General features: G+C 40.2%; 1 protein-coding gene across 1 annotated transcript in view; it reads left to right on the top strand.

Moving 5' to 3' along the window:
* The window catches only part of prkci (protein kinase C, iota), a 40,061-nt gene extending 20,550 nt beyond the window's left edge, over window positions 1-19,511 (top strand). The window contains exons 5-18 of the mRNA XM_031731116.2: window positions 203-288; window positions 833-970; window positions 1,060-1,114; window positions 3,134-3,189; window positions 4,128-4,304; window positions 6,093-6,190; window positions 8,819-8,905; window positions 9,020-9,155; window positions 9,308-9,395; window positions 13,270-13,395; window positions 13,745-13,824; window positions 14,026-14,115; window positions 17,487-17,602; window positions 17,710-19,511. Coding sequence (XP_031586976.1) covers window positions 203-288; window positions 833-970; window positions 1,060-1,114; window positions 3,134-3,189; window positions 4,128-4,304; window positions 6,093-6,190; window positions 8,819-8,905; window positions 9,020-9,155; window positions 9,308-9,395; window positions 13,270-13,395; window positions 13,745-13,824; window positions 14,026-14,115; window positions 17,487-17,602; window positions 17,710-17,797 — 1,421 coding nt within the window. The 3' untranslated portion in view covers window positions 17,798-19,511. The remainder of the gene's footprint in view (window positions 1-202; window positions 289-832; window positions 971-1,059; window positions 1,115-3,133; window positions 3,190-4,127; window positions 4,305-6,092; window positions 6,191-8,818; window positions 8,906-9,019; window positions 9,156-9,307; window positions 9,396-13,269; window positions 13,396-13,744; window positions 13,825-14,025; window positions 14,116-17,486; window positions 17,603-17,709) is intronic.
* The last annotated feature ends 1,275 nt before the right edge of the window (window positions 19,512-20,786 follow it).

Below are 20,786 nucleotides of genomic sequence, written 5' to 3'. Positions count from 1 at the left end.
ACAGAGTATTGAACCACATTTATAAACTTTAACTCAAACAGTTTTAGCACTTTTCAACAAACAAGATTACACAGAAAATCCACAGAACGTTACAGAAAGTGTTGTGATGGTGGTGTGTCAAATATGGTTGTGAATTTAAAAATGCATAGAAACCACACGTGTGAAGCTGGATGCTTTTTTTTTTTTTTTCCTCCCTCCACAGAGTCGATATATCGTCGTGGAGCTCGACGGTGGAGAAAGCTTTACTATGCCAGCGGTCACGCCTTTCAGGCCAAACGCTTCAACAGGGTGAGACGTAATGAATTGTGTAGTTCTTTGCACTGCTATGCCTATTTTTAAGTGTTTTTTTGTTTTCGATCATCTAGCGTGCTTTAATTCAACAGCAGTTCACCAGTAACAATCGAAATACATACTGTTTAGAGGGGCTTTGTGAGTTTCACGTGGTTGCTGGTAGGTAGCATAACAACAGCAGTGACTCCAGACATGCTCGCAAACGTATGGGACGGGTTGGACTATCATATGGACGTATGCCGTGCGTACGTAGGGGGACACATTGAGCACAGCCATGTATTTTAAAATTACTGCAATCTTCCATGTAATTGTGTCATTCTTTCTGTCATTTCCCTTCTGTTTATTACATTAGTGTCTAAATATTGCAATGGCTTAATGTAAGTTTTAAACCTCAGTGATTTTAAAGTAGTAAGGGGGTTGATTCTAGACGAGCAGACTCGTTCATGTTTCAGACGTCATTGTTGCCTCTGTGCTACTCTTTGGATTATTCTGTGTACTTGATTATGATAATGATTTTTACTCCTCTCGCCCACCCGAGCAGCGAGCCCACTGCGCCATCTGTACAGACCGAATCTGGGGTCTGGGAAGACAAGGCTACAAATGCATCAACTGCAAGCTGCTGGTTCACAAGAAGTGCCATAAACTGGCGACAGTAGAGTGCGGCAGACAGATGATCCATGTGAGATCTGTTACCATCAATTAATCAAATACACACTGAACGTTTGTTTCTGTGTTGATTGTACTTTAATGATGGATGTTATTCTGTAGGATCCAATGATGCCCAGCACACAGCCGAGTCAGCTAGACCCACATGAACAGCCAGGTAACAAACACATTTAAATCATTTAAAGTTTTAAAGCACAGTTTTCTCTGTTAATTTACATAATATAGTCTGTGAAATTAGCCTCAGAGGCTCAGTTATGTAAGACGCTCCACAGTGCGTTCGTGCTATCGTGCGTTATCACTGATGACTGACAGCATCACCACTGGGCATTGGGCAGGTTAAGTTGGGTTATGTTAGGTTGCGCCTGTTAGAGTAGCACTATCCACCCAACTCGGTTATGAGTGGAGCTGCAATATGAAACTATAAATGTCATAATGTGATCATGTTAATTTAATGCATCAATGGTAGGGCTCTGCAATTAACCGAAATTTAATTTCGGCTCCAGCTGCGGCTTCCAGTAATTTTGAAAATAAGACCGCTGAGATAAAACAATTTTTCTTTAGATTTTTTTTTGTTGTTTTTTAAGCAGTACCACCCCCAACCACCCGAACACACACGTGCACGAACATGCACCCACGCACAGGCTGGATTAGCTCAGGTAGAGACTAGGTTTGAAGGAGACTACCAAACAGCAAATGCCTGTTGTTTCAGAATTTGAAGTATGTGATAAATAATCTTAACACTCACTAGAATTAAAGTAATTATTATTTTTACTTTTACCACAGTTCAGTGGTCCTGTAAGAGCACCCTGTATTGCAGTGGGTGCAGCAACACACCCTAAGACAGCACTTGTACTCCACCAGAAGCACTGCAGGGCATTTCAGAAGCATCCCAAAAATGTCTTTCTGCTCTGCGTCATGAAAGATGTACACAGAGTCAGTTTTTGGTTAAGCCTGTGTGCAAATTAGCACGAGGGGATGTCAGTTTGGTTTTGTTTTTAAAATAAAAGACCTCGTGCAGACTAAGACCTGATTTAGAGTTCTGTGTAGAGTCTTTGTAGTGCCTACGATGTAACCTTAGTAAGTCACCGGAGTCGTCTGCATTTACACATACTGGTGTATTACATGTTATTTATCGTGTGGGTGTGTCCCCAGTGTTTTATATGTGGTGCTAGCCAAATAAAATACTAGGACTTTTCCCCCTCCTGGGTCCCCACTCTTTGTGGTAGTCAGGTTTGTCCGGGGGCAAATGCATTTGTTTAATTCTTTGTACATTCTCTCACATCAATCCTGATAGTTTCAGCAGTCTCCCTCTAGGAATTTGCTGAGTTTTGTGAGTCTTTATATTGATGTCATGGTTATTATTCTTTATACTAGGGTGATGATTTTTATTCTGTCACTGATAAATGCGGTGAAAAAGTGGCCAGAAATGAACATGAGGAATCAACAATGCTGAGCAGGTCAGTCACAATAGTTGCGGGCTAAGTTGACCCAGCGTTACAGAAGGTTAATTTTAATCTTAATTTCCCACTGAAGCATAAATCAAACACGCCACAGACTCGCACCATTTGTAATCCCAGGGATTGGGAACAAAATGTGGAGCTAAATCTGATTTTGAGTGCTCATTATTTTATTGCCAGTGTTTAGATAACACCGAACTCAGCAAGGAGCTTGTGCAGGGCTTGACCACCTGGACTACACATTGATCAGCTGATTTTGGGAGCTTACCAGCAGCTCCAGATTTAGGTGCAGTCGAGTGGTTGAGAACTTTGAAAGAGGTTAGGATCATTGTTTGCTGTTAGAGGGGCACCTAAAGCTCAGTGTGCCATTATTGAAGTGCAGATGTCCTTGCTTTACTGATATTGTGGCTTGATTAACATTAAAATAATTTATAAGGTGTAAAGGCATACTTTCCTACTTATGTATTCACAAAATGGTCTGGTTTTGTTGTATTGCTAAACAAGGGTCAATACATACTGGCTGTTTTCTTTTCGAACCAAGGAGAGAGAAATTGCTCTGGTGCTGCAGAGCTGTGAACAAAGCGTGTGACTGTCTCTCACCTATTTTCTCTCATCTCTCCTATTTTCTTTTTTCCTCTCCTGCCTCCCCCTCGCCTTCTGTCTGTCTGTCACTCTGTCTGTCACTTCTCTCCCCCCCTCTCTCCCTCTCTCTCTCGCAGGCCCTGAGAATAAAGACTCCAGAGAAAGCTTGACTTACGATGGAGAAGAAAAAGAGGTGAGAGAGAAATCTTTTCAAACGCTCTTGATACGTGACTCATAATCTGTCAACCTGTCACGCTGACTAGATGGATATATGTATATTTAGAAATTGGTGCTGTTTGGGTGAGAGGGAGAAAGATCATCTGTAATTGGAAGCAGGTTTTCATCTGTGAGGATTTGGGCGATCCTTCTTTCACCTGCTGTGCATGCTGGATGCAGAGAGCGTGCAGACGTAGGCACCCGTGTAGTGGTGTTGGTATTGATTTCCTTTGGTAGAGCTAATAAAGTAACCTTTTATCACAGCTCTTAACACCAGAGGCTGATTAATGGCCAGGGATGCAGTTTGGAGGTTGGTGGGGAGGATTGTTGGATGAGGCAGGAGAGCTGGAGATGGATAAAGGCTGAATCAAGTTGGACGCCGATAGACTGAGATAAAAGAGGGCAGGCCAAATGATCTTATCTTCAGCTCCATGTGTGACTGTGGGGATGGGGTTGTCACGTGAAGCGATGTTAGATAGATGGGTAGAAACGGTTCACTACAGGACAGATTACAAGAGAGCAGAGAAGGCGGGCGAGGAAACGGTGAAGGTGGGAGTCATGTTTACAGAGAAGGAGGACTATAATACAGCCAGGGCCTGATCTAATGGTAGCAGCATGATGGTATTAAATCGAGACAAGAAAGTCATTACTAAGATTTATTGCCTAAAAGTGGTGCTGGGAGCTTTTTTAATATCATTTACAAAATCACCCAAAGGAAATCATACTCATGCTCAAACCAACTCATCAGCTCTGTCAACAGTTCAGTGAAAAAAAATTATCTTGAGAAAGTCAGAGCCAAAACGATGTGTGATTAATTGGCTCCGAGTTGAATTCATTATGTTTTTGTTATGATAGTATTTTGTGCTCGGCCCCATCACTGGGGTTCCTTACCTTTTTTTTAATTGCACCTCGTAGGCACGGAGTAGCAGAGACACAGGGAAATCGACTTCCAGTCTTGGCCTGGCCGACTTCGACCTGCTGCGGGTGATCGGCAGAGGTAGCTACGCCAAGGTCCTGCTGGTGCAGCTGAAAAAGACGGAGCGCATCTATGCCATGAAGGTCGTCAAGAAGGAGCTGGTCAACGATGACGAGGTAAATCAGAAGAGGTGTAAAGACTGCTGATACCTGACATGCTTACCAGACATATAAAATCACCTTAAATAAAGGCAAAGAAAGAAATCAAAGAAATCTGGATGAAATCCGATGAAATGGAGCATTTTTGTACTTGCTTATCAAGGGCGATCTATTATATTCTTTTTGAGATCCATATTTTTATTCTTTGGAGTCGCTAGAATAGCTTTGTATGACTCACAGTTCAAAATATTTGGTTTATGCTATACAAGACTCCCTCAGATCATCCTCTGTCTCAGATTAACAGAACTGTACCCTAAATATGAGAAAAGGTGGGCAGAGTAAAATGGTGATGACCCGTCAGAATCTAGTAATAGATCCGTGTCCTGATCTAGACCGCAATCCACCTGTTGGTGAACTGGGATTTAGAGCATCTGAAGCCTGAGCTTTTGGCTCACAGGATCTACTCACACATATGGTGATTATTAGAAACTGTTGTAACAATGTCTATGTTTAATATAGGGCAGAATATAAGAGAACATAATAAGGGCTTCTTAAAGTGTGTAATTTTCACCAAAATTGGGTCATTTTTGTTGTCCTATGCAGTGGTTTGAAACACATTTTTACACAACATCATGGAAAATGATCATTTGAACCAGTGTTTTTGCTCCTTTCTGTGTAGGCGTATGTAAAGAGGACGCAGTAAGGCCGTTTTTACAGCTGCCATTAATGATCTTCTGTTTTAGTTGCTCATTATTTTTTGTCTTTGATTAACTGTTTACACAGTAAAATGTTTGAAAAACAAGAAATTGACAGCAAAGTTTCTTAATTTACTAAAGTGGGACCTTCAGATTGTTTGTTTTGACTGTTCAGAAGTCCAAGATCCAGAGTTTTTCAGTTTTTAATGCTCACATTGGAGGATTTTCAAGCACAAAGTGGCTTTTTTTTCTTAATGGCCTTGAACGCCAGTAATTATTGAAATAGGTGCAATTATTTTCAGTCAAAACATCATTAATATTTGACTAATCACTTGAACTTTTAATGTTCTCTTACTGACTCTTTAATAGATAATCAAGTGACTCGATATTTTACTGTTTCTGATTTATTCAGACCAGCAAACTCCAGAGGTATAAAACTGTATATCTGCGAGGATGGTGCCACTGTCACTAAAGTCCATACAGTGTGACAAGACGCTAGGACTCGCTCTGTGAGGTTAATTAATAATGAAGCAATCAGTCTCCTGTCAGTCTAATTAATATGACTAGAACAATCAATGGGAGCTGTTATTGCTAACACACTGATTGGTGTCATGTGATCCAGCATCGCTGTTATGTATCCCTTAATACTCAGAGTTAGAAAGACTGGCGGCTTCGAAGAGGTCTGTCAGCCTAAGGACGTGCAGATAAACCATCACGTCATGGAAAATTGATCTCCGTGAACACATGTAGCGGCACAGCCAGTGGCAGCGGGAGTAGTTAGCCTTGATTAGGCGCACTTAGCGTGATTGACAGATTGACAAGTGCTTCTCGATCAATGGCAAAGTGTTGTGCCGTGCCTGCCCTGTCAGCGTGAGCAGCATCCGTGTCCAGACATATTATCATCCAGCTACCGATAGAGGCCAGCCCCCGCTTCTACTGGCTCAGCCGTTTTCCCCCACCGCTGTCCACCTTACGCACAAGTAACTCTCAGGCTTTGTAGGATGGTCGATGGAGCCTTGTGCTTATTCAGCTTTTAGTTAGCTCAAGGGCACTATGTCACAAACATCCCTTGATTGACATTTGGGTGTTTCTTTGTGTGTTTTTGTTCCAGGACATCGACTGGGTTCAAACAGAAAAGCATGTCTTCGAGCAGGCCTCTAATCATCCCTTCCTGGTTGGCCTTCACTCCTGCTTCCAGACAGAAAGCAGGTGAGCTTTTTTATTGCACAAGTCGTGATTATTATTATTATTATTATTATTATTATTATTATTATTATTATTAATTTATTTATTTCGCTAGGCTTTGGAAAAATCCTCTGTAAATAAGAGCTACACCAATTTACAAAGACTGTTTACAGGTCTGAGGAGGGACCGCTGCCTGAATCAGGTTGTGCTGGTCATTTATTCAGATTTTAATTTAAGTTACAGTTTTTCTTTCTTCTGATTATCAAACAAAGTGATTGAGAAAGCAATCAGTGGGATATAAATCGAGACCATATCTTTCCTTAAATTTTACCCTCCCAAATGAAATGAATCTAAAGACCCAGATTCATTTCTTGCTACATTTACGTATTTCTAAATTTTCTAAATAAAGCTTCACAAATGCATTGCATGGCTTCTCGCAGAATTGCACTGTACTTGTTGCAGTATTGGAGCCAGGGTGCAAAAAGAGGGACACCACACTTTCTTAAATACATTAATAAATATCATTAAATATCCCCATAAAAGTTGGACAATCAGCTGTCTTTCAACTGAGTTCCTCATCACCACGACAAACATGGTGAACCAGCTGTCCATTTGCTACAGGTTCTAGTTTTCTGCAGGACTTCTGTCACCAGCAGCACTTCACCACGATGGCTTTAGAATTTCTAAAGATTAGGCTTTTTGGGGATTGGTACGAACATAACCTCATCAACTTAGGGATGCACAAGAGGGAAGGGCTGGGGCTACCTGGTTGGCTGAAGGGGATTGTTCACTAGTAAATAATTTGCATCCTTGTTAATACATCTTGTCAGCCCACCCTAGAAAAGTAAAGTTACAGTCAGTGAGTAACTATGTTGGAGTAAATACATAAACGCATCCCTGTGCCTGCATACGTTTCCTCCCACAGCCCAAAGACAAGCATGTTAGGTGAACTGGTGATTCTACAGTGGCTGCAGGATGTGAGCTAGCTCAAAGTGCTATGTGAATGAATGATTGGTTCTGGGGTTCAAGACTTGGCCTGTCTTCTACCAGTATAAAGTTGGTGGTTCCTACCCAGTCGAAAGCATTTTTGGGCAAGGTACCAAACCCCAGATGAGGTCATCAAAACTCCATTGTACAACAACACAGTTAAATATGCCGCTCCTGTGGTTGAGGTATTATTACGTCTATGTAAACAAAACACTTGTTTTTAGGTCATTGAAGCGTGTTCATGGTTAAGGTTATAGGAAAATCCCTGTCGCAGTGAAAGCCCCTCAAAACACGGGAACATGTTTTGTGACAGTAAACGTAACTAAAACGACAAAGTTTGGTTTTAGAAGCAAACACATAAGCAGTCCCTTGTGTTTCATTATACTTTAATCCCAAAGCAGCGAAGAGAGCACAAAGAACACAAGCAACACAAAATTATTAAATGCATTTTATTAGGTCACGTGTAAGGCCTGGGTTAGACTTCTGCAGGGAATCTACGTGGGACCTACAGTTTCGGCATAAGTGGCCGACGTCATTACCGACATTTACGTTTGTGCTCCTCCGTTCTGTGTTAAATAGCTTGTGGTCGTGTCCTGGTGTTATAGATGCGGTTACACCCACGATGTAAACAACTAAAATGCTGGGACTTTTCCCCCCTCTGGGTCGCTGGTCTTTGTTGTGGACAGATTTTGTCACTTGAGTTTTTTTTCACTTCTTTGTAGATTCCCTTTTGATTCCCTTACATTCCAGTAGTTTCATCTTTCTCCCACCAGGAATTTGCTGACATTTGTGAGCCCTTATATCGATGCTATAATTATTACTCCTTATATTGAGGCATCGATCAATATTCTCTCACTGATAAATTAAAAAACAGCGACGAAAAAGGTATCGCGGGTCAGGTTACGGTGTAGTTATGAAATGTTGGTGAATGTATATGTTTGAAATAAAAATGAACTGAACTGAACTGAAGTATAAATCAGTCAGGGTGCTAAGTTATAGTAAAATCAGTTAATTTTGGTCATTGTTGGAATCTCTTATTCACTAACTTCAAATTTAAATACAGGGTTATATGGTAGGGATTTTGGCCCTACCATATAACCCAACTGTCTGGTTGTGCAGGTAGGAGCTAAAAGTGCCTCAGGCAACAGCAGACTCATGGGAGACTCGTGCAAACCTGCAGGTGGACTGAGAGGCCCTGAATTTTGACTGTCATCAATATTTCTCAAGTTCATCTAATAGAGTCTGATTTAATAGGTCTTATTGATCGAAGGCTTGCTCTCTGTCATTATGTTTTGAGCTGAACTGAAGAGCAAGTTTGAGATTTGAGTGAGGGGCAAAAGTACGCAGCTGTAAAGGAAAGATGTTCTTTTTTTGTGCACGAGAACTTTATTAAAGCAAGAAAAGTAATCGCTTAGTGGAAAAATGTTTTATGTTTTTATAGCCTTTGGAAGTAAAAATTGAATTGAAGCTGTAGTAAATATCCACCCCAGGCTGACTGTGTTAGATGCAAGTTTTATACAGTGAGTGTTATAAAATTAGTAAAGCACATTAGCAGGAAAAAAAAATGAGAGCGCTCATCCAGCCACCCTGACAGATGTCTTATGGATGATTGAAAGATGACTAATTCTGTGTTTAAGAGAAATGAACTTCTGTTTCTTTCTGCAGACTCTTCTTTGTTATTGAATATGTGAACGGTGGAGATCTCATGTTCCACATGCAGAGGCAAAGGAAACTCCCAGAAGAACATGCCAGGTAGAGTCTGGCCATTTGCTTCACGTGTGATTAAAGGGACAGATGCGTTTTTAATTTCTTTATGCAGCCGAAGCTGAATTTAAAAACACAGTAATTTCCCTCTTTGTGTTTCAGATTCTACTCGGCAGAAATCAGTCTGGCGCTCAACTACCTCCACGAGCGGGGAATCATCTACAGAGACCTGAAACTGGACAATGTGCTGCTGGATTCTGAGGGTCACATCAAGCTTACAGACTACGGCATGTGCAAGGTGTGGTTTACGGATTAATGTGGTTTGTAATGATACCGCAGTGCACTTTGGATAAAAGCACCTGCACAGCTGCAGACGTGTCGGTTTACAGCCCTCTGAGATGATCTCACAGCTGATGATCTTTCTGTTTTGTTTTGTTTTTCTTTTTTCAGGAGGGCTTGAGACCTGGCGATACGACGAGCACTTTCTGCGGTACCCCCAATTACATCGCCCCTGAAATACTCAGAGGAGAGGATTACGGTGAGGATTACGACATGGAGGCACTTACCAGAAATGCTATCTAATTCTGCAGTTAGAAAGTGTGTGAGGCAAAACTGGGTTTATCTGCACTAACACACTCAAGCTACATTGTATATAAACAATTCAACAACTGTAGACAAACGTAGGAACACTTTTTCTTTGGATACATATTAGTTTTTTAAATTTAGGATATATTTAGTTTATTTAAATGGTGCCCGACATACACTAGTGATCTTAGTGCCCCAAGGAAAACTGTCACCACTGTCACCAATACCCCACAATACACAATCCAGGTATCTTACACTGTCACCATGGGCTACTAGTGGGTAGTGACTGGTAGAAGAGGTTTTTTTGTAACCCCTGGGTCATTTATTTCTTGGTTAAAAAACAAAACAAAAAAAACCTAGCTGAAATTTGTGTATGGTTCTGCTTTGCAATATGAGCGTGTGCAACCATCTTTAAATGCTTTCCAACAATTATTGAAGCTGTTATTATTTAAATCAGCTTTATTTTCAGCAAATCTAATGATAAAGTGCATTAAAAGTTTCCTAACTGCAACCCGAAAACAAGTTTTAAAAAGCTGTTTTTCTCCTGGAAGTTGCTCTTGTAGCGCCATCTTTGCTGTTGGGGATTTCTCAACTAATCTAATCTGGGTAATTCAGAACTCCTCTAATGTCTAATGGTGAGGCACACCTATTTGCAGGATGGGCTTAATGTGAGAGGGGGAAAAAAGGAGTGAGAGATGTTGTGTTACTCGTGCAGTCCTCTAACTTTCTTTCTGAGGGGTCATTTTAACCTCTCAAATGTAGCAGAAATCACATTCGGCTGTGCCGTTAGCTTGTCCACATGGGGATTTTTGGTCAAAGTTATGGTTTATATAGCATCCACACCCCCTTGAGGAAAAGTAAAGACCCAGTTGGGTGACATTTAATGTCTAAAAACGGTAGTTTTTAAAGTTAAATAGCGTGCTTGTCTGTTTCTCTAAATCTGCTGACCTCTGCTTGTGTGTGTCTTACTTGCCTAGCAGCCATTTCTGTCTTCATTCAGCTGCTATTCAGTTAATGCTACATTAATTCAGTTAATTTGCACGGTTTAATTATAAAGTTGAGAGACAGCCCAAAAAGAAATGCAGTAAAATGTAAAAATGTGCAGATACATTTAGGGGGGAGAGAGGCATTTGTAATATTCATTGAATCACAAAGGAGCAGATTGAGGAAAAAATTAAGTTGTAAAACAATTTTGTGAAGAAAAATTTTGAGATTTTTAAATGCTGATTAAGCTTCAGTAGTACTAACAGTTGCTAACACAATGGGTTTGTTTGATAACATTAACTCCATTCTTTAACACCGGTTCATCTACAAAAGGCATTTTGTAGAGGCAGCCGTGCACTAACAGAAGTAGCTCGACTTGAACGGACAGCTTTATTCTCACATTTCGTTTTTATTCTTGAAAATGTTACTTTATTCTCAATGTTTAGACATAATGATAAATCAATCATAAATAAATGCTGCTCTATCTGAACTCATATAAAGAGTCCAAATTGTGTGAAGCTGACAACTTAAAGCATCTCGTAGATCAGATGTACTTTCAGCTTCTCGGTGAAATATTAGTTACACATCCTCAGTGCTGCATGTTCGACTATCCATACACGCAATGCTGTAAAAATAGAAAATCCTCCTTGGTCACCAAATGTGGTGTCATGGCAACAAATTTCACTCTTAAAAGAAAAAGTTTTTGATTGTTTTTCCCTCCTTTATTTAAAAAAAAAACACAACACATATGAGCACAGCAGCTGTTTTAGACACAGTAGGAACAGCACACGTGTGAATAATGAAATTAATGACGGCTGGGTTTGATTTTAGCTGCTCGCTCAGCTGTCGCGCTGCCGAGGCTGCGTACAACACCTGCGCTTTTCATACTTAGACACATCATGATGGCTGTAGTAGGAACGATTTTTTTTTTAAAAATGGGCCGAACGGCAAATTGTGTGAACATCAGAGTCACAGCAGGGGCATGTGTGATCCAGTGTAGGCCCACCATTGTTCTGAATGCGATCCTCTTATCATTCAAACTGTTAATCCGATCAATGAGATGGTTAAACTTCACTGACTCCACGATGATCACACCCGCTTGTCTTTGTGTACAGAAAAACAAACATCAGGCCCTTTTTGGGGATTTTGGTTGTTACTTATAAAAGAAATCAGAAAAAAACCAAAAAACAAATTCACTGGGTAAACGCATTAGTTGTTTGTTTGAGTAGAGGAAGTCATGTCAGATCTGACCTCTTCTTCTTTTATTCTTTATTTTTAGTCTTTACACAGAAAACTGCGGTCCAGGGTTTTCTTTCCTTATTTTAATAATAATTTACATACATTAAATTATTTTTAAGTTTAAAAAAACTTAATGAAGTCAAAGAATGTATATAAAAGATGGACTTATATAAGGGGCGACTCGTGTGGCTGCAGAAACAAGTCAGATTGTATATATGAGCTTAACATGTTTTTGTCCAGAACATGAGGAGGAGGGTGTAGTTTAGGGAAGGTCTACCTTGTCCCTCAGTTTTTCGGTCTTGCCCTCGTTTATCATGTCCGGTTCCAAAACATCAAGATGGCGATAGCCAAAGGAATCAGTTTGAGGACGCCACAATGGCATCTAAAATGTTCTGTTTTCTCTTTCATGTCTTCCTTACTTGTTTTACAACTTTCACATCATTACGGCTTCTTTTCTGTCGTTGTTTTGACAGAAGTTTACGATTCACAGAAATTTACCCTAAGTAGATTTTAAATTTTAAGTTGTTTTTCAGCTGTATTTTTTATCTGTTTTCTTAACATTAGGGAGATATTGATGTTTAATCTGATTTGAGGATTTCCTGCTTGTAAAGAAGACACTGGAAGTTCTGTTTTTTCTGTAGCCACTTCCATTTTAGATCCAGTTTCTGGTTGGCAACATATCAGGATTACTTAAGCTTTATTACAAATTAATACATATGTTATATCCCATATGTTGTGCTGCTCGCCTCACATTCATATTGTGAAAATTTATGCAGTTTACTTTAAAAGCAGCCTTATATCTCCATGTTTGCCCTTCTCCTTTCATGCTTATGTCATCACGTGTTGTCCTGTTTTAAATCACAGTAACACTACAGCCTTCAGAAATCTGTGATGTGGAGCAAAACCAGATGTTTGAAAGTGCTGTTACAAGTGAAGTGACAGCTAAGATTTGGTGAAATGATGCAGCTGTTCAGCTCCAATGCACATGTGCCAAATTCAAGGCCCACGGGCCACATGTCACTTAATTTTTAAATACCTTTGGCTCGCTCCGTTTTCTCAGCTGAGGATGAGGTTGAGCATCTTATTAGCACTATTAGCATTATTTTCTTGGCTAAGTATTATAAAGACTACGGTACTTGTTTGTAGAGTAGCTTAGAGCTTTATGTGGACCAAACTGTAGATGAGAAGGTGGTGTGAGACATACAAATTAATTTACTGGAAATGCATCTGTCCTTCATTTTCTTTCAGAGTTAAACTGATTATGACACTCCTGCCCTAATGGCTTAAAAAAGAGAGAGAGAGAGAGAGGGAGAGAAAAATGGGCAATCTGAATTATGTGCTTGTTGTTGAAGGTGTGATAAAATACAGAAACACCAACTTTCAAGGTGAAGGTGGTTGCTATAGTAACCCTGAAATGCTGGTGTACTTTGAAGTTTTGTGAGTGGCAATTAAAAGTTCCTCCTCTCTAATTGCAATAAAGATAATCGTGCTGCTCTTTTTTTTTTTCTTTTTCTTTTTTTCTGCAGTCGTCGGTCATTTGTGTTGTTTTGGCGTTTCAAAGCGTCAGAGCTGTAACGTACGATATGTTTGTGTGTGTGTCCCAGGGTTCAGCGTGGACTGGTGGGCACTAGGGGTGCTCATGTTCGAGATGATGGCGGGCCGGTCGCCCTTCGACATCGTCGGCAGCTCCGACAACCCAGACCAGAACACAGAAGACTACCTCTTCCAAGGTAACATGCGTGCTTCTGCGGTTCGTAAAAAAACTGCTGAGTTCATGCAACACCTTCATGTTGACACCTTTCTATTGGCTTCTCTCAATACCAGGAACATGCCATCTGTTACAGAGAGAAGTGTGAAACCATGTGTTCACTCCCCCCCATTATTTCAGTATAAATATGGTTTTATATTGTGTTTGTTTCTTATAATTAACAGTGAGGTGGGTTAACAAAAAGAGTCATATCTTGGGCTGCTGCGAGCATACCCAGCAGGATTGAACTCATAACAGCAGCAGTGTTGGCACCATCTCATCCTCTCCTCTTCTTGTCCACCCCTTGACCCCTTTTCTGTCACCTCCTGCAGTAATATTGGAAAAACAGATCCGAATCCCGCGCTCGTTGTCAGTCAAAGCTGCCAGCGTCCTCAAAGGATTCCTCAACAAGGTAAGAGAGGGTCCGACAGGCCTGTAGCAGTGCCACCTCTTACTTTTTTTTTTTTTTTTTTGTGTAAATGTATCCACTGTCCTTGCAAATTCTCTCTTCTCACTTTCTCCACCTTTCTTCTCGGGTATTGGACTTGTTATCTTTCCTTTCCACCATATTCTCCCACCGTCTCTCACCCTCTTCTCGCGCTCACTCCCACAGGATCCCAAGGAGCGCCTGGGCTGCCACCCTCAGACAGGCTTTGCCGACATCATGGGCCACCCGTTCTTCCGAAACGTCGACTGGGAGCTCGTGAGTGATTCAATTTCATCCTCTGCTTTTCTCAGTCAGTTCTTTCAAATGAAGGAAATCAGCATTGGTGCATGCCGCACGCCGGATAGGTCAAAATAAATCCATACAATTGATTGCGGGGGGAGAGGGGGAGAAAAACAAGAGCTGCCGCGAGACAGCAGAAGGTCAAATCTAAATGCGCGGGGTCGCCGTCTCCTGCGCTCTTTCTCCTGCCCTGCAGGTGTAGACGCTCTGTCAATACTGAGGTTATTAGCTGTGGGGTGAGACTTGTTTCTTTGTGAAGAGCAGGCAGCTGCAAACAGACAGGCCAGGCAGAAGACTGACAGCAGCAGATACGATTACTCACACACACAGGAAGTTTAAAGACTGAGAGGAAACGAGAGGAGACGGATCGCACGGGGCCGATATGTCGATCTCTGCATGTCCGGATTGTCGAGCAGTGGTTCACGTTGACAGAGAAGCCATTAACACTCTAATTTCAGCACCGCTGTTTACGAATCGTTTCATTCACAAATTTCGGCGTGATTACTGGAACCTCAGAGAAGCTCGTAGGTTGGCTCGGATATCGCTGATGCTTTCTCTGAAGCTGCGGTTTGCACTTGTTGCCACTAATACTGAAAACCACATGCTTGACTGGATTCTTGCTATGACTGGTGTTTGTGTCTATGTATAATCCTTATTTATAGTTTGTTTGAAAACCAGTATGAGTGTGAATATAAATGTAGAACGCAGTGCAGGAAATGAAGATGTGGGCCTGTATTTACAGATGTTAGTCACTTGTTTGGTATCTCGGAATCACTTGTAGAAAAAAAAATACCAGTGAAATTTAAACTGGGGCTAAAAATACTTCGTTATTTCTGATGCTTCCTGTTATCAGTTTCAGCGATGATTAAGTTATCACCCAGGAGTCATTTTAGGTTCCTGTTTTATGACCCTCAGAACCATAAAATGAGTGTCAGATGAGACTCACAGACTCATGTTGATATTAGCTTCAACCTTACATATGAGCATATGAATGAATGAATAATGTATGTATTGTTAATGCATCCAACTGAAGGACTGATGGGCTGATTGGGCCCAAACTGTGCTCGTGGATGAGCTACAGAGTCACTGACCTTCTAGTTTTATTCTAATCTGTGTTTTATACAAGGTGGTGAATGCACGCAGGTGAGAATTCTAAGGTCACATCTGCAGAATGTGCGTATTTCTAATCTGATTAATCACCCAAAACTCAAAGTTAAAGATACACAAAGAGATGTTTGAGAAGCAGAAACCAAGTAAATACATAACATCTGAAAAATGACAACAATTGGAGAGAGGGGGGGAAAAAAGTTTGATATGCCAACTAATAAAAAATGAAATCACATAAAGTAATGACAAAGATGAGACAAACACGACTTAGTGTGCATAACTTTGTTTCTGAACACTTTTATTGAACCTTCTTTAACCTTATTTAATTTATCTGTTTTACTTACCTGTCTCTGTTTTTTAAGGTAAAATAAAATTAATAAAATTAGTTAATTAAATAACATAAAATCTAATTAATTATTTATTAAGTGGTTTAAGTTAAAGGATGAAAGTGAATTTTGCAGTTTAGGGCTAATTGTGTTTAATACTATTTGGGTTTTTTTTTTTTTTTTTTTACTTAATTAGAATGAAATTATACTGTTGTGGAATTTTTAGCGATGAGAACAAATCTGTCATGTCTGAACTTGCCGGCACATATTCGTCATACTTTGCTAAAAAAAGTTTACATTTTCTACCCGTTTATAAACTTAATTAACTCTCAAGTGACCTCTTCTAGAGTCATTTAGGACCCCTGCCACATGTTTATGTGTTGTGACATTTTTAAATTGTAAAAATACTAACTTACCTCCAATATCTTAAATTTCTCATACAAAATTGGCCCATTGATGTGGCATGGATAATGGAAAACTGTGTCATCAAAATGTTACTCTGCACAACATGCGTATATTACAGACACACAAGATATCTTTACCCCTTGAAAGCCTGTTAGGAGTGACCCTTGAAGCTCTTTTGTAAAGTGATCAGGTTCTATCATATTCTGTCAATACTGTGTTAGACCTCACATTTATTGACTTTATTATAGAGGTCAGGGAGAGGGGTCTCTGCCTATGCAGCTGCCTATGGAAAAACCCAGAAACCGTTCTAATGGGCATCTAACCCTCGTCTTTATTGATATACCAGGAGGTGGTCAGGTGTGATGTGTATGCTAAACAGAAGCGTGGAAGCAACAAACGATTAATAAAGCACCCTGACTGTGAAGACTTGATTGTAATTTGTTGATCAAAGTTAAAGTTTCCAGTTTGGTGTTAAGCTCCCAGCAAGCTGTAATACACAATTCACTCAAACACACAATAACAATTAAAACCGTCTGTTATTGAAAAGAAAATACAGGAAATTAATATTTGACTAAATTTGTAAACTCTCCAGAGAAAACAACATTAAGTACATCAGAACATTGTAGAGTGTTTCATAGATAAAGAAAACTCTTAAAAGCCATTAAAAGCATTACTGTATAAATTATAGTTTGGTCATTTAAGTGTTAAACTAATCCAGATTAAACCTGCTTTATATCTTTTAAAGAAGACAGAGCACGTAACATCAGCTTTATCTGCACACACAGACAGACAGACAGGGCAGCTCGCCAGGATCACCATGACCTCTTTTCCCTGTTTGGTCTGGAGCTGGGACCCAGCAGTCGGTCAGAGTGTCTGGAGGATCAGCTTACAACCCTCCCACCCCCCTTCCCCCAATGCTGATGTTAAAGTTTGCCCCGCAGTGTGCCCTCTGGCCTGCAGGGGGAGCAGTTATTGCCCTCCAAACAAGTGCACTAACACTCGGGACAGAGAGCTGCACGTACACTGTGATAAATGAAACCACAGGCAGAGGAAATGAGTGGAAGTCCCTAATAAAGGTTTTTACTCTGTGTTCAAATGCTTTTGAGTGCAGAGGACGTCACTCAGGCCTGGTTACAGCTGAGGGAGAGCTTATCCTCTCAGAAATGCTGTTTCTGTCGGACAAACTCATTTACAACCTTGATACAGTCACTATTTGAAGCTTCTTAATAAGACTGCAAATAATGATTGTTTCCATTATTCACAGATTATTTCTCAATAGATTAATCTCTTAGTGTATAAAAGGTGTGAAAAATATAGTCACAGTTTCTCAGAGACCAAACAGATGCTTTTAAAATAGATTTTTTTTGGCCACTGAAAAGCTGCTCTTCTTTTTTTGGTTAATCAATCACAAAAACACTTGCTTAATAGAAAATGAATCTGCAACTAATTGGTTATTTAAAGAATTATTTAAAAACTGGGTCCTACCTTTGTCCTTTGTTTTACTTCCAGCTGGAACATAAGCAGGTGGTCCCTCCATTCAAGCCCAACATCTCAGGGGAATACGGACTGGACAACTTTGACGCCCAGTTCACCAACGAGCCAATCCAGCTCACGCCTGATGACGAGTGAGTCAGCGCTTCATTTTGTGTTCATTCCCTGTTGCAGTCTCAGTTTTCCGGCGATTTTAACCAACTTTTTGATCTTATATCCTCCATTTTTTTTCCTTTTTCAGGGACGTCGTGAAGAAGATCGACCAGTCTGAGTTTGAAGGCTTCGAGTACATAAACCCTCTGCTCATGTCGGCGGAGGAGTGTGTGTGAGGGGGCGTGGCGTCTGTGCACACGCACACCACACATACACACACACACACACACACACACACACACACACACTCATGCACGTGTTTACGTGGCGTCTCAGTGTCTTCAAGCTGCATGGTTACGAGACAACCCGATGACATCCACCTTCTGTTCGAGGGCCGCACACATGCACAAGTAGAACGCTTATTTGCCAAAACAAATCTCACACTCTGCCATTTATAGCCACTTGTCCTTAAGCCTACCTTCTTTCTTAATTATTTTTATATCATGTAAATCTGCACTGATATCAGAAATATCTCGTCGGGGCCTCTTTGTCGGTGGCCGAGGTGGCTGCTAAGTTCTTCCACTGTCGCTGTATGTGTGGGGGGGTGGGGGGAAGAGGCACGGCCCCCTCCCGACAGATGAACTGAGCTTCCTCTCCTTCCAGCTGGTGGGGTGTTTTCAATGCATATTTTATTTGTACATATATGAAAATACTAATGAGGATAAACGTTAGACAGCGACTTTTTAGCTTCAAGCCGGTCGGACAGCACTGACATCTTAAAGTTTTTGGAATTAGCTTTGTCACGACATCCCCCGCCCCTTCTCTGTAGAAAAAATCATAACACTAGCCTTTAAAAAAACAAAAAGAAAGAAAAAAGTTAAGAGTAGAAATGAAAAAATAAATAAAAACTATATATTTTTCTCATGTTTTGTTTACCATTTGTCAAAGTGTTAAATGTTCCAGCCCTGAGTAAAAAAAACAAAACAAAAAAAACATGAATGCTCAACATCTGGACGGTAAGGGGCTACTTCAGGTCCCTTCTTCCACAGTGAAGGAACCGAAACAGCAACGTAACACTAATAACAGGGAAATGCTCTCAAACTGTGAAATTAAGTCGCTCGTTCTGCCGGGAGACGGGCTGGAAAAATGGCACACGATACCTGAAAGCTGGAGCACAGGTTTGTATCTTTCTGCGCGGGGGCTATTGGTTACGCTCACATTCATACAGGACCAAAAACTAAACACATGAAATGTCATGCTGGTACGTATTAGAGGGTACAAAATACGTAAGGAAGATGTGCTGTCATAGAATTTATATATTCAGACCCCCCCTTTCTTTCTAAAAACTTATGATCTGTTATCTATCTTTCTGTCTTTGGTATTCATTCCATGTTTGTCTTTTTTTTTTGTTGTTGTTGTTTTTTTTGCTGCAAATCAAAATATTAAAAGAAAGAAGAGCTCAAAAAAGCAGCAGACCACACCGTGAAAAGGTTTTAAAGCTGTAACCCATATCCACTGGACTAAGTTTTTACTATGTTCGGCCTGCAGTTTATTTTCTGAATTAGATATTTTTTAAAACTTAAAAACATAAAGCATCATAAAGACTCGCTCTGTACCCGCAGACTGTAAGCGGGGGTGCACAAACCTCCGGGTCCTCCGGCGGAGCACTCTGATCTGTTACACTTGTTACTGTTGCTTTGTTGTTTCTTTCTTTTGTGGATATGATTAGTTTTGATGGTTTTTTGTTCTTTTTTTTTTTTATCACTACATTGATTCCAAAATGTTACTGGGTGATCCCAATGGAAACACTTTTTGTTGTACTTGTTGTGTTTTGAGGATGTTTGCCATCCACAGGACACTGGTGAACTTTATTATTAGCGTTCAGAGAAAAAAAAGAAAAGAAAAAACAGACACTAAAATAAACATTTTATTTCTCTCCTTGTGGTAATATGTGTTTGTCAGTGTGGCTCTGTCTTTGGTTTAAAAGGTACTAGTAAATACAAAAGTAAATAAATTAGAGCTGTTAATGACTTATAAAGATCATATTTAGGAGGAAAAGCCTTTAGTACGTTCAATGAAAAGCAAGAATTAATAAAACTGAACTAGAGGAAGTGGGAGTGAGTGCATCACAAGGTTCAGAATTTCATTTTTGTGCATCAGATATTGATTGTGGTTAAAAATACAGCAACGTTTCTACTGATTTGTTTGATTCAGCCACTAAAAACATGTATATAAAACTTTTTGTCCCCTGGGTTATCTTCAGAATAGTTACCATGTGGTTCAGAGGAATAATTAATATTCAGTACGAGTTTTCATTTCCCTTTGAGGACCTTTGTCAAGTAGATCTCCGGTGACGTCACAGCAACGTCACTGCTGCTCGCCGTACGGCTGAGGATTCAGATGCTTTGATAAAAAATTTAACACTGTTGGGAGTTGGTGTTTCATGCCAGGGATGAAACGCTGGGTATCTCTGCCTGCTCCTTTTCTCTCTACATTTTTTTTTTTCTTTGAGTCTGTCTCTCACTGGTCCCTCTGATTACATCACTCAGACAGCAGAGACCATGGTTAATGATGGAAATAAGGCTTTTGGTTCTCGGAGGTGCATCATTTTACTCGGTAAAGCATGTTTCCTCTAAATATAAACACTTCGTCATCTGCTGCAAATTGCGTGGATTAAACCAAACCTGGTTTCTGTGAACGAGGTGGGCTCGCACAGAGATTATCTTTACTTTCTGTTTCATATAATGTGGTTCATTTCACTTTCAGTCAGTGTGAGTGAGTGTACTTCAGGGGTTACACACCCACACACACATTAACTGATAGTTTCAGTATTGCATACAACAATTCCCATCGTCCTGCTATAAATTAATCTCCTGTTCTTGAGTATAACCGGTGGTTTGCACCCTGTCATTCCTCCATTAATGAAGATGTCTGGTGATTATACACTGATAATGATACGCCTACTTCATCGAGAGTCTAGACTAGGTTAGATGTAAAGTTATTTCTCTTAACCATGGAAATAATTGCGTCATCATCCACATCAGTCGTCCTCTGTGGTTTTTCAGGCCTTTCGATGTTTCTCAATTGTCCAGTGTGTTCATTCTTTCTACAAATGTACACCAAACATCAAAGTTTTATTCATTCAGATAATTAATGACAAAGGAAAATGTGATTCGTATAAACTACGAATCACAACTGACTTTTATTTGACCTGATTCGATTACA

This window comes from Oreochromis aureus, linkage group 18, assembly GCF_013358895.1.
Source record: "Oreochromis aureus strain Israel breed Guangdong linkage group 18, ZZ_aureus, whole genome shotgun sequence".
Taxonomy (NCBI): domain Eukaryota; kingdom Metazoa; phylum Chordata; class Actinopteri; order Cichliformes; family Cichlidae; genus Oreochromis; species Oreochromis aureus.
This window is presented reverse-complemented; position numbering and strand designations above follow the sequence as displayed.